This window comes from Dasypus novemcinctus, chromosome 1, assembly GCF_030445035.2.
Source record: "Dasypus novemcinctus isolate mDasNov1 chromosome 1, mDasNov1.1.hap2, whole genome shotgun sequence".
Classification (NCBI taxonomy): Eukaryota; Metazoa; Chordata; class Mammalia; order Cingulata; family Dasypodidae; genus Dasypus; species Dasypus novemcinctus.
This window is the reverse complement of record NC_080673.1, coordinates 138,151,564-138,169,372: the sequence shown is the minus strand read 5'-3', so window position 1 is coordinate 138,169,372 and position 17,809 is coordinate 138,151,564. Positions and strand designations below refer to the sequence as shown.

Below are 17,809 nucleotides of genomic sequence, written 5' to 3'. Positions count from 1 at the left end.
GATAAACTACTGATTTGAAAAACAAAAGGCACTGTTAAGAAAAAGGTTTTTTCTTTTTCCAGTTGACATATTATAAATCCAAATGACTTACGTGAAGGTGATGTTTGTTTATCTAGAAAAAAACTTTAAGGCAGGGATTATTAATAAAGGTATTTAAGGGAGATTAGGAATGGCCTTTGGAATTGTTAACCCACTTAAACTGAAGGCAGATTTGGTTTATATGAATACTGGGAAGATTAAGTCTATAAGCTTTTATCGCATTCTCAAAGATATTTGTGACCTAAAAAGGTTAAGAAATGACTGATATAAATAAAATTGCATAAAGCAATTTCTTCTACCTAATATCAATATAGTACTTTGAATGCTGAACCATTTTCACAATCTATAACTTAAAACTTTATATTCATTATTATTTGTAAAATGGTTAAAAGGCATGGCATTATTATGACACTTAACCCCCTGAAGTTAGAGAAGAAAAAACTAGACAGGAGAAAAGCCATCTAAAACAAAAGCACATTTAGACAAAAATGTTTTAATCTAGTTGCCTCTTTAAAAAACAAACAACTAAGAAAATTCAACAAAAATTTCAGTATTACCGTGGAAGAAATTCTTCACATTCAGGTTTGTCTAGTGATTCAACAATATCTGCTGCTTCGATATATAACTTAAAGTAGAAGATAGAAACAATTACTATGTATAAAATTTAAATCACTAGTAAAAGCTTTTTTTTCTGAAGTACTACTAGTTTTTAAGTTATTAAATAATCAAGGAAAAAATGATAAAAATGCCATTTCAAAGCAAAAATAACATGACAAATATAATTATTTTTAAAAATATACATTACTATATCTCACATTAAAATGATAGTAAAACCTGAAGAAACAGTTAAATGATATAACCTGATTCATGCCACTTAACTATCCTAGAGATGACATTTCTAATCTTAAACAAAAGGAAATTTCACCTCCAAATCTATTTTTCATAACTGAATAAAAACTTTGGAAGTACCATTCAATTTCAGTAAATTTCAATTTGAATAAATAATTTGATTGCTTTTTGAAAAGCACTTAGTCTTTATTTTCTATCTTGACTATATATACATAATATATAACTATATATGTTACAGAGAAAATGATCTAGAAAGCCACAATATCAGCATTTTAAAAAATAACAAAGAGAATTAACAAGTTAATGTAAAAAAGAACTGATTCATTTATGTTACTTATTTAGCAAAATTTGAACATGACCAAATGGTTAATTATAACAACACAGAATTCATAATAATACAAATAATTTACATTTCTCACTGTTAATAGATGTACCTAAACCAGACTTTGTTACTGAACTTGTACTGTGTTAAAATAAAATAAAAGCAAAACAGCATTATGTTAGTACTTTTTAAACTAACATAAAAAAAAAGAATGTTACATTCACAATGTTTAAAGTATTTCTAAAAACAAAGTGCCTTAAGAGTACCCTTTCTCTTTGCAATTTTTCCTGTGATAACAAAAATCAAAGTTTTTATTCCCATCTTGTGATGTTTTTGCTTTATATAGTTCTCAAACCTTTATCATTTCTATGTATTCCACTTTTGCGAGTTTTTAACTAGGAAGGGAACCTGGTAATTCATGATGTCAAAAGATTGCATGGAAATTGTTGACGAGTCCTGGGAATCCAAGAAAGGTAAGTACTGGAGACCAAATAAAACATATAAGGATTGGAAAAATTATACCCTTATACTCATAGTTGAGGGAAACACATTTCTAAATGGAATTTTGGGTAATATGGCAATAGGTCCAACATATGACCTTGTTAGTTTCAATTACAGAATCATGTTTTGGTGCCATACTACTTCCAACTCTCTCATGCACCAAAAAATATTTTTAGGTTACTTTTGTAATATATGAATTAGTAATACATTATAATACATAACATATCTTCATTTTATGGGTGGAGCATTCCACCTTAAATATTAAGAAATATTAAAATACAACTAACCCACTGGCACAAAGGAGAAAACTTTCCTGTCACAGCTTTCAATACTTCTTGACTGGCAATTCCCCCGACTGCTGCTGCAAGTGGGGGTAAAAAGCCTTTAGCAGTACAAAAGAGCCAATTCACAATGTGAGCATTTACTTCAGGCTGAAACACAAACCATTAAAGACAATAATGTTAATAGTATTCAAACAGTATATTTAAAATTTCAATGACAGTGTGAGAATTATTAAAGCTTAACTTCTAAATAAGCTACTCAATCTCCCTACTAAATAGCTTTTAAAAAAAGTCCTAAAAAAAAAAACAGAAAAAAAACCCCCAATACCTTGTTTGCATGTTACTTTAGGCAATATTTCCCTTTACAGAACCTGTCCATATTTTGCTTTTTGACTTTCTATGTTACACTAGTGCATCATTTAGCATTAACAGGAATATTTATCATTCATAATTTTTGTTAAATAACAACTCTGTGAAATCAATATTTGTAAGGAGATAATCAGAATTGTAAAAAAAAGTTATTAAATGAAAAATATGGAAAAACCTTGGACCTAGATAAAATGAAAATAAATAAAAATTAAATGAATCATTAAAAAAAGGAGTCATCAGATTGTGCTCTAAGTGGTAAAATGAAAGAGATATTGTGATTAATAATGAGGATATACACTGTTAAAAAGATAGTTAAAAGGTGCTTAGAAAAAGTTAAGAGTATGGTACTAATGCATATTCATCTAAGAGCCAATCATCATAGAAGTTCTCACTTACCAAATACTTAAAAACTGAAGAGTAGTGATGTTTCTCAAAATAAAATTTTATTAGTATTTTTAAGAAGATATTGGAGAACTGGATTTTGTAACTACTGTTTTAGAACATTATTTTTGTATTTGACAAAGACCATTTCAAGAGCACTGACTTCTCTTTTCCTATTCTTTATTAAATTCATTCATGACCCCCCCTACCCAAGCCCCGCTGTCTGATGTGTCCATTTGTTGTGCGTTCTTCTGTGTCTACTTGTCTTCTCTTTAGGTGGCACCGGAAACCCATCCTGGGACCTTCTGGAGTAGGAGGGGTGCTCAGTCTCTTGCGTCACCTCAGCTCCCTGGTCAGCTGTCTCTCTTACTGTCTCTCCATTGTGTTTCTTTTTGTTGCATCATCTTACTGTACCAGCTTTCTGTTTGGGCCAGCTCACCAAGTGGGTCAACTTGCCTTCAACAGGAAGCCCTGGGAATTGAACACTGCACCTCCCATATGGTAGACAGGAGACCAATTGTTTGAGCCACATCCACTTCCCTTCCTATTCTTTCAATATCAGTAACCTTAATCTTAACTTTAAACTTTGCTTAGTGCTCATTTAAACTGCTGAAATACTACGTAAAATAATAGTACTTGTGCAGTTAGGAGGGAAGAAGGCTTCTATTATATTATCAAAGAGATGTGTGATAAAAAGAGGCTAACTATTGCACTCACTTCATTTCAACTTTCTGTATCTCACTATTTTTCAACTATGTATCTTTTCTCTTTTCTATTTAGCACTAATCTCAACTCAGATGGACTATTACTTAGGTTTAATTTATGCCATACTTGAAGGCTGAGACACTGGTGGCAGTGATAATATTAAAAACAATGACAAGAATAAAAATAGAAGCAGCTAATTTGAGCATTTACTATGCAAAGTTATACATGAAGCCCTCATAATCATCAAAAGAATCCTAGGGGGAAGCAGACTTGGCCCAGTGGTTAGGGTGTCCGTCTGCCACATGGGAGGTCCACGGTTCAAACCCCAGGCCTCCTTGACCCATGTGGAGCTGGCCCACGTGCAGTGCTTATGCGCGGAAGGAATGCTGTGCCACGCAGGGGTGTCTCCTGCATAGGGGAGCCCCACGCACAAGGAGTGTGCCCTGTAAGGAGAGCCACCCAGCGTGAAACAAAGTTCAGCCTGCCTAAGAATGGCGCCGCACACACAGTGAGCTGACGTAGCAAGATGACGCAAAAAAAAAGAAACACAGATTGCCATGTGCTGACAACAACAGAAGCAGACAAAGAACATGCAGCAAATGGACACAGAGAACAGACAACTGGGGCGGGGGGCAAGGGGAAGAGAAATAAATCTTAAAAAAAACAAAACAAACAAACAAACAAATCCTAGAAAATATAATTCCTATTAATGAATAAGAACACTGAAACTTTGAAAGAATAAGTAACTTACTCAAGATTTTATAGACAGTAAGTGCTGAGCCAGGATCTAAGCATAAATCCAACTCCACAGCTTTACTTTTACCATTAGGTTACACTATCTCCAAAGATTCTATTATTTTTCTGTAAACATAGAACACTCCAAATCTGGGGAATTTTTGGCTGCTTTAGGATAATGACAGCTGCCAAAATCTGAATTTTCCCACACAATCACCACAAATATATACATATTCACCACAAAAAGAGAAATAATCCTACAATATGTCTTTAGCATTACTAGGAAAGAGAGCATTACAAACTTCAAATTAACTGTACGTAGGAAAATAAATACTGAATTGCAATAGAGCTATCTCTGGACTTCACACTATCATAAGCCGCCATAAAGAGCAGAAAGGGTATGAGATCTCACAGAAATGAAAGGAAAGGTCTAAAGATGACAAAGCACAGTTGAAATCATAAGAGAAAGTCCTACACTGAGTGCAAAAAATGCCAAACACAGGTATAAAAACTGTTGACTTAAGTGTTGGCTCTGACAAAAAACTTCTTTGGGTGAGAATCATTTAAATAGAAAAGGGAAGACATCCTTTGATAAGGAAGGCTAAAGAAGGAAGTTAAGAAAGGGAAGCTGGGAAGCAGATGTGGCCCAACCGATAGGGCGTCTGCCTACCACATGGGAGGTCCGCAGTTCAAACCCTGGGCCTCCTTGACCCATGTGCACTGCTGATGCGCGCAAGGAGTGCACCCCGTAAGGAGAGCCGCCCAGCGCGAAAGAAGTTCAGCCTGCCCAAGAATGGTGCCGCACACACGGAGAGTTGACACAACAAGATGACACAACAAAAAGAGATTCCTGGTGCTGCTGGTAAGGATAGAAGTGGTCACAGAAGAACACACAGTGAATGGACACAGAGAACAGACAACTGTGGGAAGGGAAGGGGAGAGAAATAAAAAAAATTAAATAAAAAAATAAATCTTAAAAACAAATACTGCTATTAATGTAACAGCAGCAGCAAACATTCATATTACTATACGCCACATACTATTCTAAGTGCTTTACAAATTATATCACTTAATGTACAACAGCTCTAGGTAGGTACTATCATTAAACCCATCTAATAGATTTATAAACTAAAGCACAATAAAGCCAGTTAACTAGCCCTGTATCATAGGGTCTGTAAATAGCAAAGTTGGGATTTGAAGGAAAAGTTAGTATTAATACATGAAACACTTATGTTTTAGAAACAAATATTTTGGTGGCCATAATTTTGAATATTCACCTTCTCTTCCAAGATGTCACTTATAGATGATGCTAGTTTCAATAGCTCCTCTGAATCTTGTCGACATCTAGAATACAATAAAAAGCACTCCAATTTCAATTTTTTCAATATTAAAATTTAAGAAACATGCAAAAGAACGTGGAATTTTGCTAATGGTGGCAGCACAAAGTGCTTCAAGGACTTGAAGTAACTGTCTCATGAATTCAATACATTTACTTCAAAAATAACATTAAGAATGGCCCACTAAGGACACTATATGAGTTTTAATAAAACTTGTACAATAGTAATTCTTATTTAATATTAATGGAAAATTATAGACCAATAATTCAATAATTCTCAGATTTTGTTTTAAAAATTTTTGAGTTTTTAAAAAAGTTCAAAGAATTAACATGGGAAAATACATATTTAGCACAATTCCATTTTTGTAAACCAATTCTCCTTCTCCCACCAGAAAAAAGACCGGAAGGTGATAGCCAATATTTACACAGTTTGGTGTCCCTGTACCTAGTGTTGTGCAACTGTGAGTCAAATTTAATTATGGTTTTTTTCAATTGATAACTTCTGAAATACTGATTTTATAATAAGGAAAAAAGTTATCTTTAAACAAAGAGCATTACCCAATATTTGGTTTGCGATGATAGTTCTCCTGAAACTGGTCCAAGGCAAGCATGGCTGCATGTATCTGTAATGGTGCCTATTTAGAATAATTAAAGTCAGCCAACACTGAATGCTTATTTTGTGCCAGGCACTGTGCAAAATTTCAAAAAAACATTATTTTAATCACCACAATACAGATATTAACTTTAAACTATTAGTATCTTTATTTAACAGTTGAGAAAACTGAGGCTTAAAGAAGTTAAGTGACTTGACTGTAAGACCATAAAAATATTTAAGCAATAGATTCAAGTTTTACCCCAAGTGGTCTGATTAGTTTTTATTAGGTGACACCACATGAAATTTATAGTAATAATACCTGAACAACAATAAAATATTTGTACAAGATCACCTAATCCTTTCCCTCAATATTAAAAATTAAAAAATTGTTAATGCAATTGTTTCCCTTTTTATTGCTACAGAATTATAACCAGTGATTTAAAAAAAAAAACCAACAAAGCAATATATGCTTCCAGGTTTTTTTTTTCCAGAAATATGGATTATATAAAACTATGTTTCAGAAACCCTTTATTAATGTCATCTTTGAATAAATTATTGAAATGATCTTTTATTTATCAATGCTAGTAAATCAGCATAAACATAAATTTCCCCCAGTGTTCTAAAATTTTTCATGATACAACTTCCCATTTTTAATACTTAGGGGTCAACTTTAGGTATGTGAGCACAATCTTTATTAAGAGAACCTGATAGGGAACTGGTTGTGGCTCAAGCAACTGAGCTTCTTTTTACCACATAAAGGACATGGGTTTGGTCCCTGGGACCTCCTGGTTAAAAAAAAAAGAAAAGAAAAAGAAAAAGAAAAAGAATAAAGGAGATCCAGACCTGCACATCAAAGAGAGGCACAGGCCCCCAAAAGAATCTGACAGAAAGGTCTATACATTGTTACTCCATTGCAATTCATAATCAATCTCCATACCCTACTCTGCAGCTTCTCTCAACCCCACAAAGTGTGTGCTTACCTCAGGTTTGCTAAAATCCACAATAAGGCACTTTGGATGTTTTATCTGCTTCTCCAGTGGTTCCTAAAAGAAAAAAACATTGATTTCAGAGTGAGTGATAACGCAGCGTGACAAAATATACTGGATATAGTCAAAGCACTAAAAGCAATGGATCTTTTCCAAAGGTCTGAAAGATTGTCCTAATTTGTTTTAATGGAAACATAAAATAGCTACATCTACCTGTCTTTTTAACACACTTTTTTTTTTAATGTTAAATGCAGTAAGACAACCTGTACCATATACTAAATTTGAGAAGAATTGGTGAAAAACATCTGTGCACTTGAAAAAGTTTACTGTTTCAATATAAAAGCTACCATATTTTTCTGATCTCACATTAACAACACTTATTATGCCTGACAAGCCTTGAATAAATACTTGAAGTTGTAATTCTCTGTGTGGAGCAAAGGACATAAAGGCAAAAAAGTCTCTAAATGAAAAAAACCCCAAACACCCACCCAACTGAAATTTGAGACAAACTATCCAAGTAGTATGTGCAGATGATGGCAAGAAGAGGTAGGCAGGGTAGATTTGACTATTTATTCTATTGTTTTGTTCTAACTTTGTCTTGGAGAAAGCCTTGTGAAATACTATAGTTAATAGTTCTCAAAAAGAAAAAACAACCAATTAAAATCTTAAGAACTTGTAAGAAAAAAGAGATGTGCTTAGACAAACAGTTTATACTGAGAAGTGCCTAGAAATTTATGCAGCAGGAAACCCCTAAGTTCCCTGATACAAGTAGCCTCTATATTCTATTTAGTTATTCACACTTTCCTTTTAATGCTATGAGTTCAATAACTTATTTTACACTTTTAACATATACTATTTTTGAAATTTAAAAAAAAAATTGAAATTTAAAAACCTGGATTAAGAGGTATGATAAAGAAAATAAATATTCCTTTTACTTTGAAAATTTAAATAACTGTATTAAAAAAACAAAAAATATTGTTTTAACTCTAGCTAAATCTTTCTAAAACAATTTTATCACTTGTCTTAGGAAGTAATATAAGAGTACGATCAACTCTTTGATATTTCAGGAAGGTGGTATCTTTGGGGTATTTTTATAGATCTCAATTATATACACATGGTAGTCTAGCTATAGATGATGTGGAACTTTTTTTGTTGGTATCAGTTTGTTTCCTTAGATTGATCCCAATTTCTTCAAAGTAGGCGCAAATGGTATTCTCTTCCTGTAAATACATTTTTTAAAGCAGAGAAAACAATACTTACAAAACAAAATGTTTTCGTAGTCTTAATTTGGACAGCTATGCCTCCATGTAAATATGGTTCCAGTTCTATAGTATTACCAATACTAAAAGAAAATGGTGATACCACTAAAAGGAAAAACAACAAAACATTATACAGTCATACAAGTATTTAAATTTGAAGATAGCAGCTAGACAGATTTTTAGGATTAACAAACAAACTGGCCAAGAAAACTCGAAGGGGAAAAAGCTATGAGGAATGCTCATTATTAAGATATTAAAATATATTATAAAGCCTCAATAATTAATATGTTATGGTACTGACTTATGAATAGACAGGCAGACAAATGGAAGAGATTACAGAATTAGAAACAGGCCCAAATACATAAAGGAAGTAAATAAAAAAGATGACACCTCAAATTGGTGAGGAAAAGAGAGATTACAATAATTCTTTTGGGTGAAAAAGCCATTTTGAAAAATATGTATTTCAAATGTATCAAAAGTTTAAATGTGAAAAAAGATGTCAAAAAATTTCAAGGTAAAAACCTGGGAAAATAATTCATTTAAAACCTTGGTATGAGGGAGGCTTTTCTAGTTTTGACTCAAAAATTTAGAAGCCATAAAAGAAAAAACTCTGGCTGTGTGTGTGTGTATTTTAGCATGGCAAAAACTCTTCACAAGAAAAGTCAAAGATAAATGCCAAATGAGGAAAAATATTTTTAACTCATGTAACAAAGGGCAAACATGCCCTACCTATTAAGAGTTCCAGGAAAGGGTAAGAAAATCATCAACAATTTAGCAAAATAATGGGACAAGGATAGATAGTTCTCAGCTGTTAAAAACTAAAATAAGTGGACATAAATGATCAACCTCATTTATAAGAAAAGTGCAAATTAAAATTATACTGTGCTATTTTTGATCCATAAATGAAATATTACACAGCTATAAAATAACATTAAAAGGAAAAAAAAAGTATGCCCTGCAATTACTGATGTGAAAAGATCACTATGAATTTTTTTACTATGATATTTTGTTAAAAGAAAAGGTAAAGGGTTGCATTATGTGTAATATGCTACCTTTTATGTAAAAAAGCATCAACAATCCCTGAAAGGATATATAACAAAGCTTTTGAGAACAACGGTTACCTGTACTGAATGGATAAGAACTGAGGAAATGGAAGCAAAGGATTGGCTTTTCACTGTAAACTTTTACCCTTTTTTGTTTGTGAACCATTTGCTTAGTGGAAAAATAAAATAATATGCAATAATCTCCTCAGCCTTATATGTTAAATAAGGAAGAGATGAGCAGGGTACACATCAAACTTAATAGCTGTTACCTCTGGAGAAGGGAGGAGGTCTGAAGTACAACTAATTTTTAACCATATTTAAATATATATAGATACACATACATATTCCTAGAATAAGTATATTATTTTTGCAATTTAGAAATGTTTTAAAAATAACAAAATTATCTCTGAGCAGTAGGTATCAATTAAGAAACATTAAGGAAAAAAAATCTTCATAAACATCTACTCTTTGAGTATTCTACCTCCAATTCAATGAACTGTTTAGTACAAAATGTGGTTTTCTTTATTTTCATTCTTTATTTCATTTATTTTCATATCCAGTGACTCCTCCTTTTACAGGGTAGCCTCAAGATTCCTCAAACTAATCAAAGATATCTTAAATAATTAGTTAAGTCGAACACCCTTGCCTATGTATTTCTTTTGGGTTCTTAAGTTCTGACATGTTTGAACCATTTTTTTCCTGTCTAGAATACTTTCTTCACCTTCCTAAATCAAAGCAACCTTCAGATTTTAACCAAGATACTACTGTCCTCACTTGCTATCCCCAAACTAGGTAGATTTCCCTATTAAATTTGAAGTTACCAGAATGCTTAGAATTCTCTTTTTATCATCATTGTTTAGTGTTAACATCTCACTTGGACTGAAAAGTTCTGAAGCCAAGAACTACAGATCATGTCTGTCTGAGCTGAGTGTTCCCAACTCTGAGCTAGGATATGAACTATAAACGTACAGGATAATGAATAAGTATATATGAATTAATAAAACACATCAACTTACCAGTTATTTGGTGTGTAGACCCATTTAACCCTGTCATTCCATTAATTTCTCTAAATGTTACAAATTGTCCTGTCTCAAGTTTGTGAGGATGATTTTCAAGACAAGTGACAATGCCAGGATTAGCCTAAAAATAAAAAAGCATTTTGTTAAAGATACAAGTTCATGCAATCTCACAAAGGACCATATGTTATCATAAAATTCCCCAAACAATAAAAATTCCAAGCCATTCTTCTATTCCCTTGGTGTGGCAGTTTGATAGTATTTATGTAGGATTTTTTTTTCTTTATTTTTTATTTTTTTCATGACATTCCAAAAATAGATATTGGATTATGTTTGTCAACTGGTCTGTTCCTCTTGGTGTATGAGTTTATATTAGATTCAGAGATTTCACATTTACTTGATTAAATTAAGATTGGGACTTTGATTTGGCCACCTCAGTAGGACACTGAGTCCCTGCCCCTTTGGTGGGGAGACGTCTACTCAGAACAGAAAAATACACAGAGAAGGAAAACACAGAAGTAGATCCACAGGAGAAGAACACAGAGGAATAAAGGCAGCTCATTAGACATGGCAGATAGAATGGAAGAGAGATGGGTCTAATAGTCTACAGTTGACCTTGTGAAGAGAACGGAGCAGCTGAGCTTGAAAAGAAACAAGTCCCGGGAAGAGAAATGAGCCTTATGCCAACCTACAGCTAATGTAGAAGAAGCTGGGCCAACAGAGCCTTAAGAGGAAAGAGGAAGGCTGAACACTCCCTAGATATCCGCAGCCATCTTGCATCAACACGTGGCAATAGACTTTGGGTAAGAAAGTACATACTGTTGGAAAAATGGTGCCAATACTTATTCAACATAGGGATGTTATGAACCTTCGATTTATAAAACAGAATCTGAAAAACTGCAATAAAGTAAAGCACAATAAAACAAGGTTGGCCTGTAATTAATATTCTATCCTCATCTTAATTTAACATGACCAAGAAATTAACAAAATATTTTCTCATGTATTATCTTAAAATACCATATAACAAATGAAATATTACATATTGCATTATTCTATTACTTTAATATTGCTATTACATATTTTAAAAACATTATATAGTACACAATATCATATATTTATATATCATAGTATTTATTACTGTAATAATTATTTATAATTTAAATAGCAATCACATTAACTTTTAAATATTTTTAAATAACGTTCATAAATATTTCCATACCTGTGTTATGTTTGAAATGAAAATTTCCTTTGGTTCTTCTCCTGTTGTATCTAAAACTTCAAACTCATCACCAAAATCACAAAACAACCGTGACCAAATACCATGTACATCTGCACTGATGAACTGTGAAATGACAAAAACAAGTTCAAGCTTATTTACTTAAATATATTACAAAAAAGCACCTCAACTATCATAGGTCCTATCAAGACAATCTCACTTATAATTAAATGTCTTTTAGAATATACAGTGAATGTGAAATAGTATAAATTATTTGTCTATAGTTTGATTTATTATTATAGGATTTTGGTATTTGTTGACTGGATAGTTAGTGTAACAAAATTACTTCTTCAGAAATAAGCAACATCAACATATCACAGTTTCTAAACTGTATGATTTTAAAAGAACAAATATTTCTGCCATAAAAATAAAAAATACATAATGATCTAGAGGAGTGGATGTAGCTCAAGTGTTTGAGTGCCTGCTTCCCATAATCCTGCTTCCTATAACCCTAACCCTGAAACAAGGTCCCAGGTTTGATCTCTGGTACCTCCCAAAAAGCAAACAAACAAAGGAACTCTCATTGGGTAATGGATGTAGCTCAGTGGTTGAGCGACTGCTTCCCATGTACAAGGGTCCTGGGTTCAATCTCCAGTACCTCCTAAGCAGGGGGGTGGAATATATATATGTTCTCCTTAGACTATATAAATATATAAAATGATCTAGCAGTGAATCCTTCTGTTATTTTAGAAAAAAAGAATGTAGTATCCATTCACCAAAAGCAATAAACCGAATTAATGGGAAATAAAACAGAGCTAAAGGCTGAGAGTGGAATCAACAGAGAAAGGGCTGAGGAACTGACAGTGCAAATCAAAATCATTAAAGATAAAACTTAGATTCTTAGAACACACTCAAAAATGTTTTATTAAGCAGTTTTTATAATATATGCAACTGTCTCCACTCTAGAAATTGTTCTTTTGGTTGAAGTTATTTTCAGTGCTATCAGTAACAAAGAAAATTTTTATTGTGCAGCAGATCTGATCCTGTATAAAGTGGTCTTTTCCTACCAAAAATTAACATCTATTGACTTTTGGCTATAGTAACACAGCCCATTCAAATAATTTATACAACCTGTTATACAGAGTAGTGGGATAGTTAATAAAACACTGAACTAAAGAAGTACATTTGGCACTTTTTATGAGACAAAACTTAGAAGTTTGGAGATCTTTCCTTTTTTTTTTTAATTTAAAAGACTTATTAATAAGTAAGCTGCAAAATCCAACAACAATTTCCTTCTTTCCAAATTTTTTTCTTTCTTTCTGTCCAAATTGAAAGACAACTCTGAAGTATAGATATATGCATCAATTACATAACCAAAGATATTAGTTTACAATCACGCATACTTTTAAAATTTTATTTTATTATTTATTTCTCTCCCCTTCCCCACCTCCGGTTGTCTGCTCTCTGCGTCCATTCGCTGTGTGTTCTGTGTCCGCTTGTATTCTTGTTAGTGGCACCTGGAATCTGTGTCTCATTTTTGTTGCATCATCTTGCTGCATCAGCTCTCTGTGTGCGGTGGCATTCATTTCACGCTGGGCGGTTCTCCTTATGGGGCACACTCCTTGTGCGTGGGGCTGCCCTACACGGGGGACACCCATGTGTGGCATGGCACTTTTTGCGTGCAGTCAGGAGACCCTGGGTTTAAACCTTGGACTTCCAATGTGATAGGCAGATGCCCTATCTGTTGTGCCAAATCCACTTCCCATACTTATTTTTAATGAACTACGGAAAATCTTCTCTAATTAAAAGAAATTTACCTTAATTTTTTTTTTTTTTAATATTTATCTAATTAGATCCTAAAGAAAGTCTTGAAAAGCAAAACTAGGGAAGCAGACATGGCTCAATGGATAGTGTCCATCTACCGTATGGAGGATCAAGGTTCGATTCCCAGGGCCTCCTGACCCATGTAGTGAGCTGGCCCACGTGTAGTACTGCCACATGCAAGGAGTGCTGTGCCACAAGGGGCGCCCCCATGTAGGGATGCGCCACGTGCAAGGAGTCCACTTTGCAAGGACAGCCACCCCGTGTAAAAAAGCGCAGCTTGCCTAGGACTGGTGCCACACACACGGAGAGCTGATGCAGCAAGATGATGCAACAAAAAAGAGACGTAGTTTCCCAGTGCTGCTGGATAACGCAAGCGGATGCAGAAGAACACACAGTGAATGGACACAAGAGAGCAGCAATGGGGGAGTGGGGGGCTGGGGAAGGGGAGAGAAATAAATCTAAAAAAAAAAGCAAAATATCAGATTTTTAAAAAACTATATTTCAACCTCAAAAATGACAGACCAAAGGCAGCATAGCAAATTATGGAAGTAATACTTTAAAAAACCCTGTCCAGGCATATTTATTTTATTTAAAAACAAATTCAATTGTTTCTCCAGTGTTCTGCAAGATGGATAAATGAGCACAGATTAAACAATGTGACTAAGGTTTCCTCGTTAATGAAGAAATTGAAAAAAAGCTTGATTATATTGACATCTCATAAAACTGAATACCATATTTTTTTTTACTTTTTAGCACTGATACAGTATCTTCTTTGCCTTCACTACAAAAATATTACAATATTACAGTTAACTATAGCCTGTAAGTTACAATAATTTTATTTTTCCCATGTATAACCATATTTTGAACACCCTATAACAGAGGAACATTCTTGTACTTGTATTATTAGCCACAATCCTCATCTATCACTCAAATCACTGTATCATACAGTCCCTAGATTATCCTCTAGCTATCTTTCAATTATCGTTAACCTCCCTAGACTACCCTTTTCAGCCACAACCACACTTATAAATTAGCACTATTAGTTATACTTATTATAAAGTGTTACCATCAACTCTATCCATGTCTACACACTTACAATCAACCTTATTTAACATTTTACATACATTCAGTATCTGGTTCCTCTTCTCAATCTACATTTCTGTCTCCTAATAACTTTTACTTTCTAGTTTAATGCCATCATAAGTTTACTCATTACATTTAGTTCATATCAATGACACCATACAATATTTGTCCTTTTGTGTCTGGCTTATTTCACTTAACATAAAATCCTCAAGGTTCATCCACGTTGTCATATGCATCCCAAGTTTACATCTTCCTACAGCTGAATAATTTTCCACTGTATGCATATATCTCATTTTATGTTTTATTTCTACCACTACTACAAAACTTGTGTGCCCTGTTAAAACTTTTCTTATTCAGCTGCTTAATTTAAATTGTGAGCCAATGCACAAACATTCTACAGAATACAAATATATTATGTAAATACCACAATGCCAAATTTTCAGCACATCGCATTTATACATTATGATTCTGGCTTAGTGTCTTATCTCATAAAACTAACAAGTACTCAAATGCAGAAGAAAATTTTTATTTTCCCTACTTGAATCTCTCCTCTTTCTTCCCCATTTAATTAATGTCACCACCATTCATCTAATTACTTTGGCCAAAAATTATGGCATCATTTTTGGTCACTATTTCCTTTATAACTCTCAATCATCCATAAGCAAGTTCTCTCAATATTTTCACAAAAGATACTCAAACTCAATAATGACTTCTCACAATCCCTCTTCCCACCTCGTATATCTAAGATACCAGCATCTCTCACCTGGGCTATTGTAATAGCTCTTAACTGGTCTAGCTGCTTCTACTCTGAACTGTTAGGGATTGGATCATGTCCTCTACAAAAGGCATGTTTAGGTTTCACCCCTAGTCCTGTAGATATGAACCCATGTATACAGAACCTCTGAAGACATTAATTAATGTGCACCCAAACAGAATGAGGCTAGGCCTTAATCCAACATGGCTGAAGTCCTTATAACAAAAGTAAACTGGACACAGAAAAGGAAGTCTCAGGGAACAGTCAAGAAGCAGCAAGTTGGCGGTGGACTTGGCCCAGTGGTTAGGGCATCCGTCTACCATATGGGAGGTCCGCCTCCTTGACCCATGTGGAGCTGGCCCATGCGCAGTGCTGATGTGCACAAGGAGTGCCGTGCCACGCAGGGGTGTCCCCCGTGTAGGGGAGCCCCATGCGCAAGGAGTGTGCCCCCTAAGGAGAGCCACCCAGTGCGAAAGAAAAGTGCAGCCCGCCCAGGAACGGTGCCCCACACACGGAGAGCTGACACAACAAGATGATGCAACAAAAAGAAACACAGATTCCCATGCAGCTGACAACAACAGAAGCAGACAAAGAAGATGCAGCAAATAGACACAGAGAACAGACAACTAGGGTGGAGGGGAAGGGGAGAGTAATAAATAAATAAATCTTAAAAAAAAAACAAAAACAAAAAAAAACAGCAGCAAGTTCAGGGGACCCAGAAGAAAAAGGAGAAGATGTTGACATGTACCTTGCCATGTGACAGAAAAGGCAAAGACCCAAGGATTGCTGGCAGCCAGGCCAAGAATGCCATGGCCTTTGTGGAGAGAGAATTACCTTGCTGATGCCTCAATTTTGGGCTTCTCTTAGCCTCAAAGCTGTAAGCCAATAAATCCTCATTGTTTAAGCAACCCACTGTAAAGTATTTGCTTTAGCAGCTAAGAAATCAAAACAGACCGCTTCAAACTCTCAATCACTAAGAACTTCAGGGAGCTTTTGTTTATATGGGCTGTATCTACAGATATTAACTATGCTAGAAATTAAAACTGAAGAAAATTTAAAACATAAAAATGTACAAACATATATTCCATTAGCTGTCACACCAATGATACCATCACATACTATGTACCTTCTGGAAAACTCTGTGGCCAATGAGAGTATCAGAGTGAAAAAGGTATATAACATCTTAGTAACATTATGTAAATAGTTTTGATTTCGCAGATACCAAAAAGGGTCTCAGAGACCCACAATGTTTTCAGACACTTTGAAAACTGCTGCTAGAGTTTAGTCTCCATATAGCACAGCCAGAGTGATGTGTTAAAAATATAAATCAGGGAACTGGATGTGGTTCAAGAGATTGCACTCCTGCCTACCACACAGGAGGTCCATGGTTCAGTTTCCAGTGCCTCTTAAAGAAGACAGCATGCTGTTGCAAGAGGAAGGTATAGCAAGGTGACAAAACAAGATGGCACAATGAGAGACAAGAGAAGGGAAAAAACATAATGAAACACAACAAAGCAGGATGCAGCAAGCTGACGCAACAAGATAAAACATAATGAGAGACACAACACAGCAGGGAACAGAGTTGGCTCAAGCGATTAGGCACATCCCTCGCACATCGAAGGTCCTGGGTTCAGTTTCTGGTGCCTCCTAAAGAAACAAGAAAGACGAATACAACACAGCAAGTGCAAACAAGGAGGGGGTGGGGAGAAATAAATAAATCTTAAAAAAAAAAAAAAAAAAAAATATATATATATATATATATATATATATAAAAATCGGTTCAAAACTCAGTCTTAAAATTCAAAATATTCCGAAAGATCTAATAAGATATAACTTTCTACCTACTTTTCCAAACCTAATCTTAAACTTTTCATCCTAATGTCCTTTCCTCTACTTTATTCAGATCCTGCTTGCCCCTTGCTGGTTTTTTTCTACCTTTATTAGAGAAGTAGGTTTACAGAACAATCATGTACAAATCACAGGATTCCTAAACACCATCTCACCACCAACGACTTGAACTGAATGAATGGAACATTTGCTACAACTGATGATTGCACATTTAAAAAATTGTACTATTAAAGCCCATGGTTTAACTTAGGGTTCTCACTGTTTGTGTAGTATAGCTCCATGGGTTTTTAAACAATTTTTAATCTGTAACCGTATACACAAATCTAATATTTCCCCTTATCATATTCAGATACATATTTCTGTGACACTGTGTTCATAATATTGTGCTACCATCTCTATCATCCATTACTAAAACATGCTCATCATTCCAAATAGGAACCCTATTTAAGTTATTTAAACACTAACTTCCTGTTCTCTATCTCTACCCCTTCAGCTCGTAAACTATATTCTAGATTCTGACTCTGAGTTTGCTTATTCTGTTTCAAAACAGTGAGATCTATTTGTCCTTTTGTGTCTGGCTTATTTCACTAAACATGATGTCTTCCAGATTCATCAATGATATTGTATGTATCAGGACTTTCTTTTTAAGGTTGAATAATATTCAATT

At 34.2% G+C, this 17,809-nt stretch overlaps 1 protein-coding gene across 3 annotated transcripts in view; it reads right to left on the bottom strand.

Moving 5' to 3' along the window:
• The window catches only part of UBA6 (ubiquitin like modifier activating enzyme 6), an 85,848-nt gene that overhangs the window by 41,424 nt on the left and 26,615 nt on the right, over positions 1-17,809 (bottom strand). Inside the window, exons 1-9 of one of the 3 annotated variants that reach the window (XM_058297647.2) lie at positions 13,081-16,938; positions 11,637-11,759; positions 10,418-10,541; positions 8,360-8,463; positions 7,094-7,156; positions 6,077-6,153; positions 5,460-5,526; positions 1,999-2,142; positions 597-664 (exon numbers count right to left, since the gene is read on the bottom strand). In XM_058297647.2, coding sequence (XP_058153630.1) covers positions 597-664; positions 1,999-2,142; positions 5,460-5,526; positions 6,077-6,153; positions 7,094-7,156; positions 8,360-8,463; positions 10,418-10,541; positions 11,637-11,759; positions 13,081-13,107 — 797 coding nt within the window. In that variant the 5' untranslated portion in view covers positions 13,108-16,938. Of the gene's footprint in view, positions 1-596; positions 665-1,998; positions 2,143-5,459; positions 5,527-6,076; positions 6,154-7,093; positions 7,157-8,359; positions 8,464-10,417; positions 10,542-11,636; positions 11,760-13,080; positions 16,939-17,809 lie in introns of those variants that run through there. The other 2 variants (XM_071216214.1, XM_004466872.5) reach the window with 2 other exon arrangements.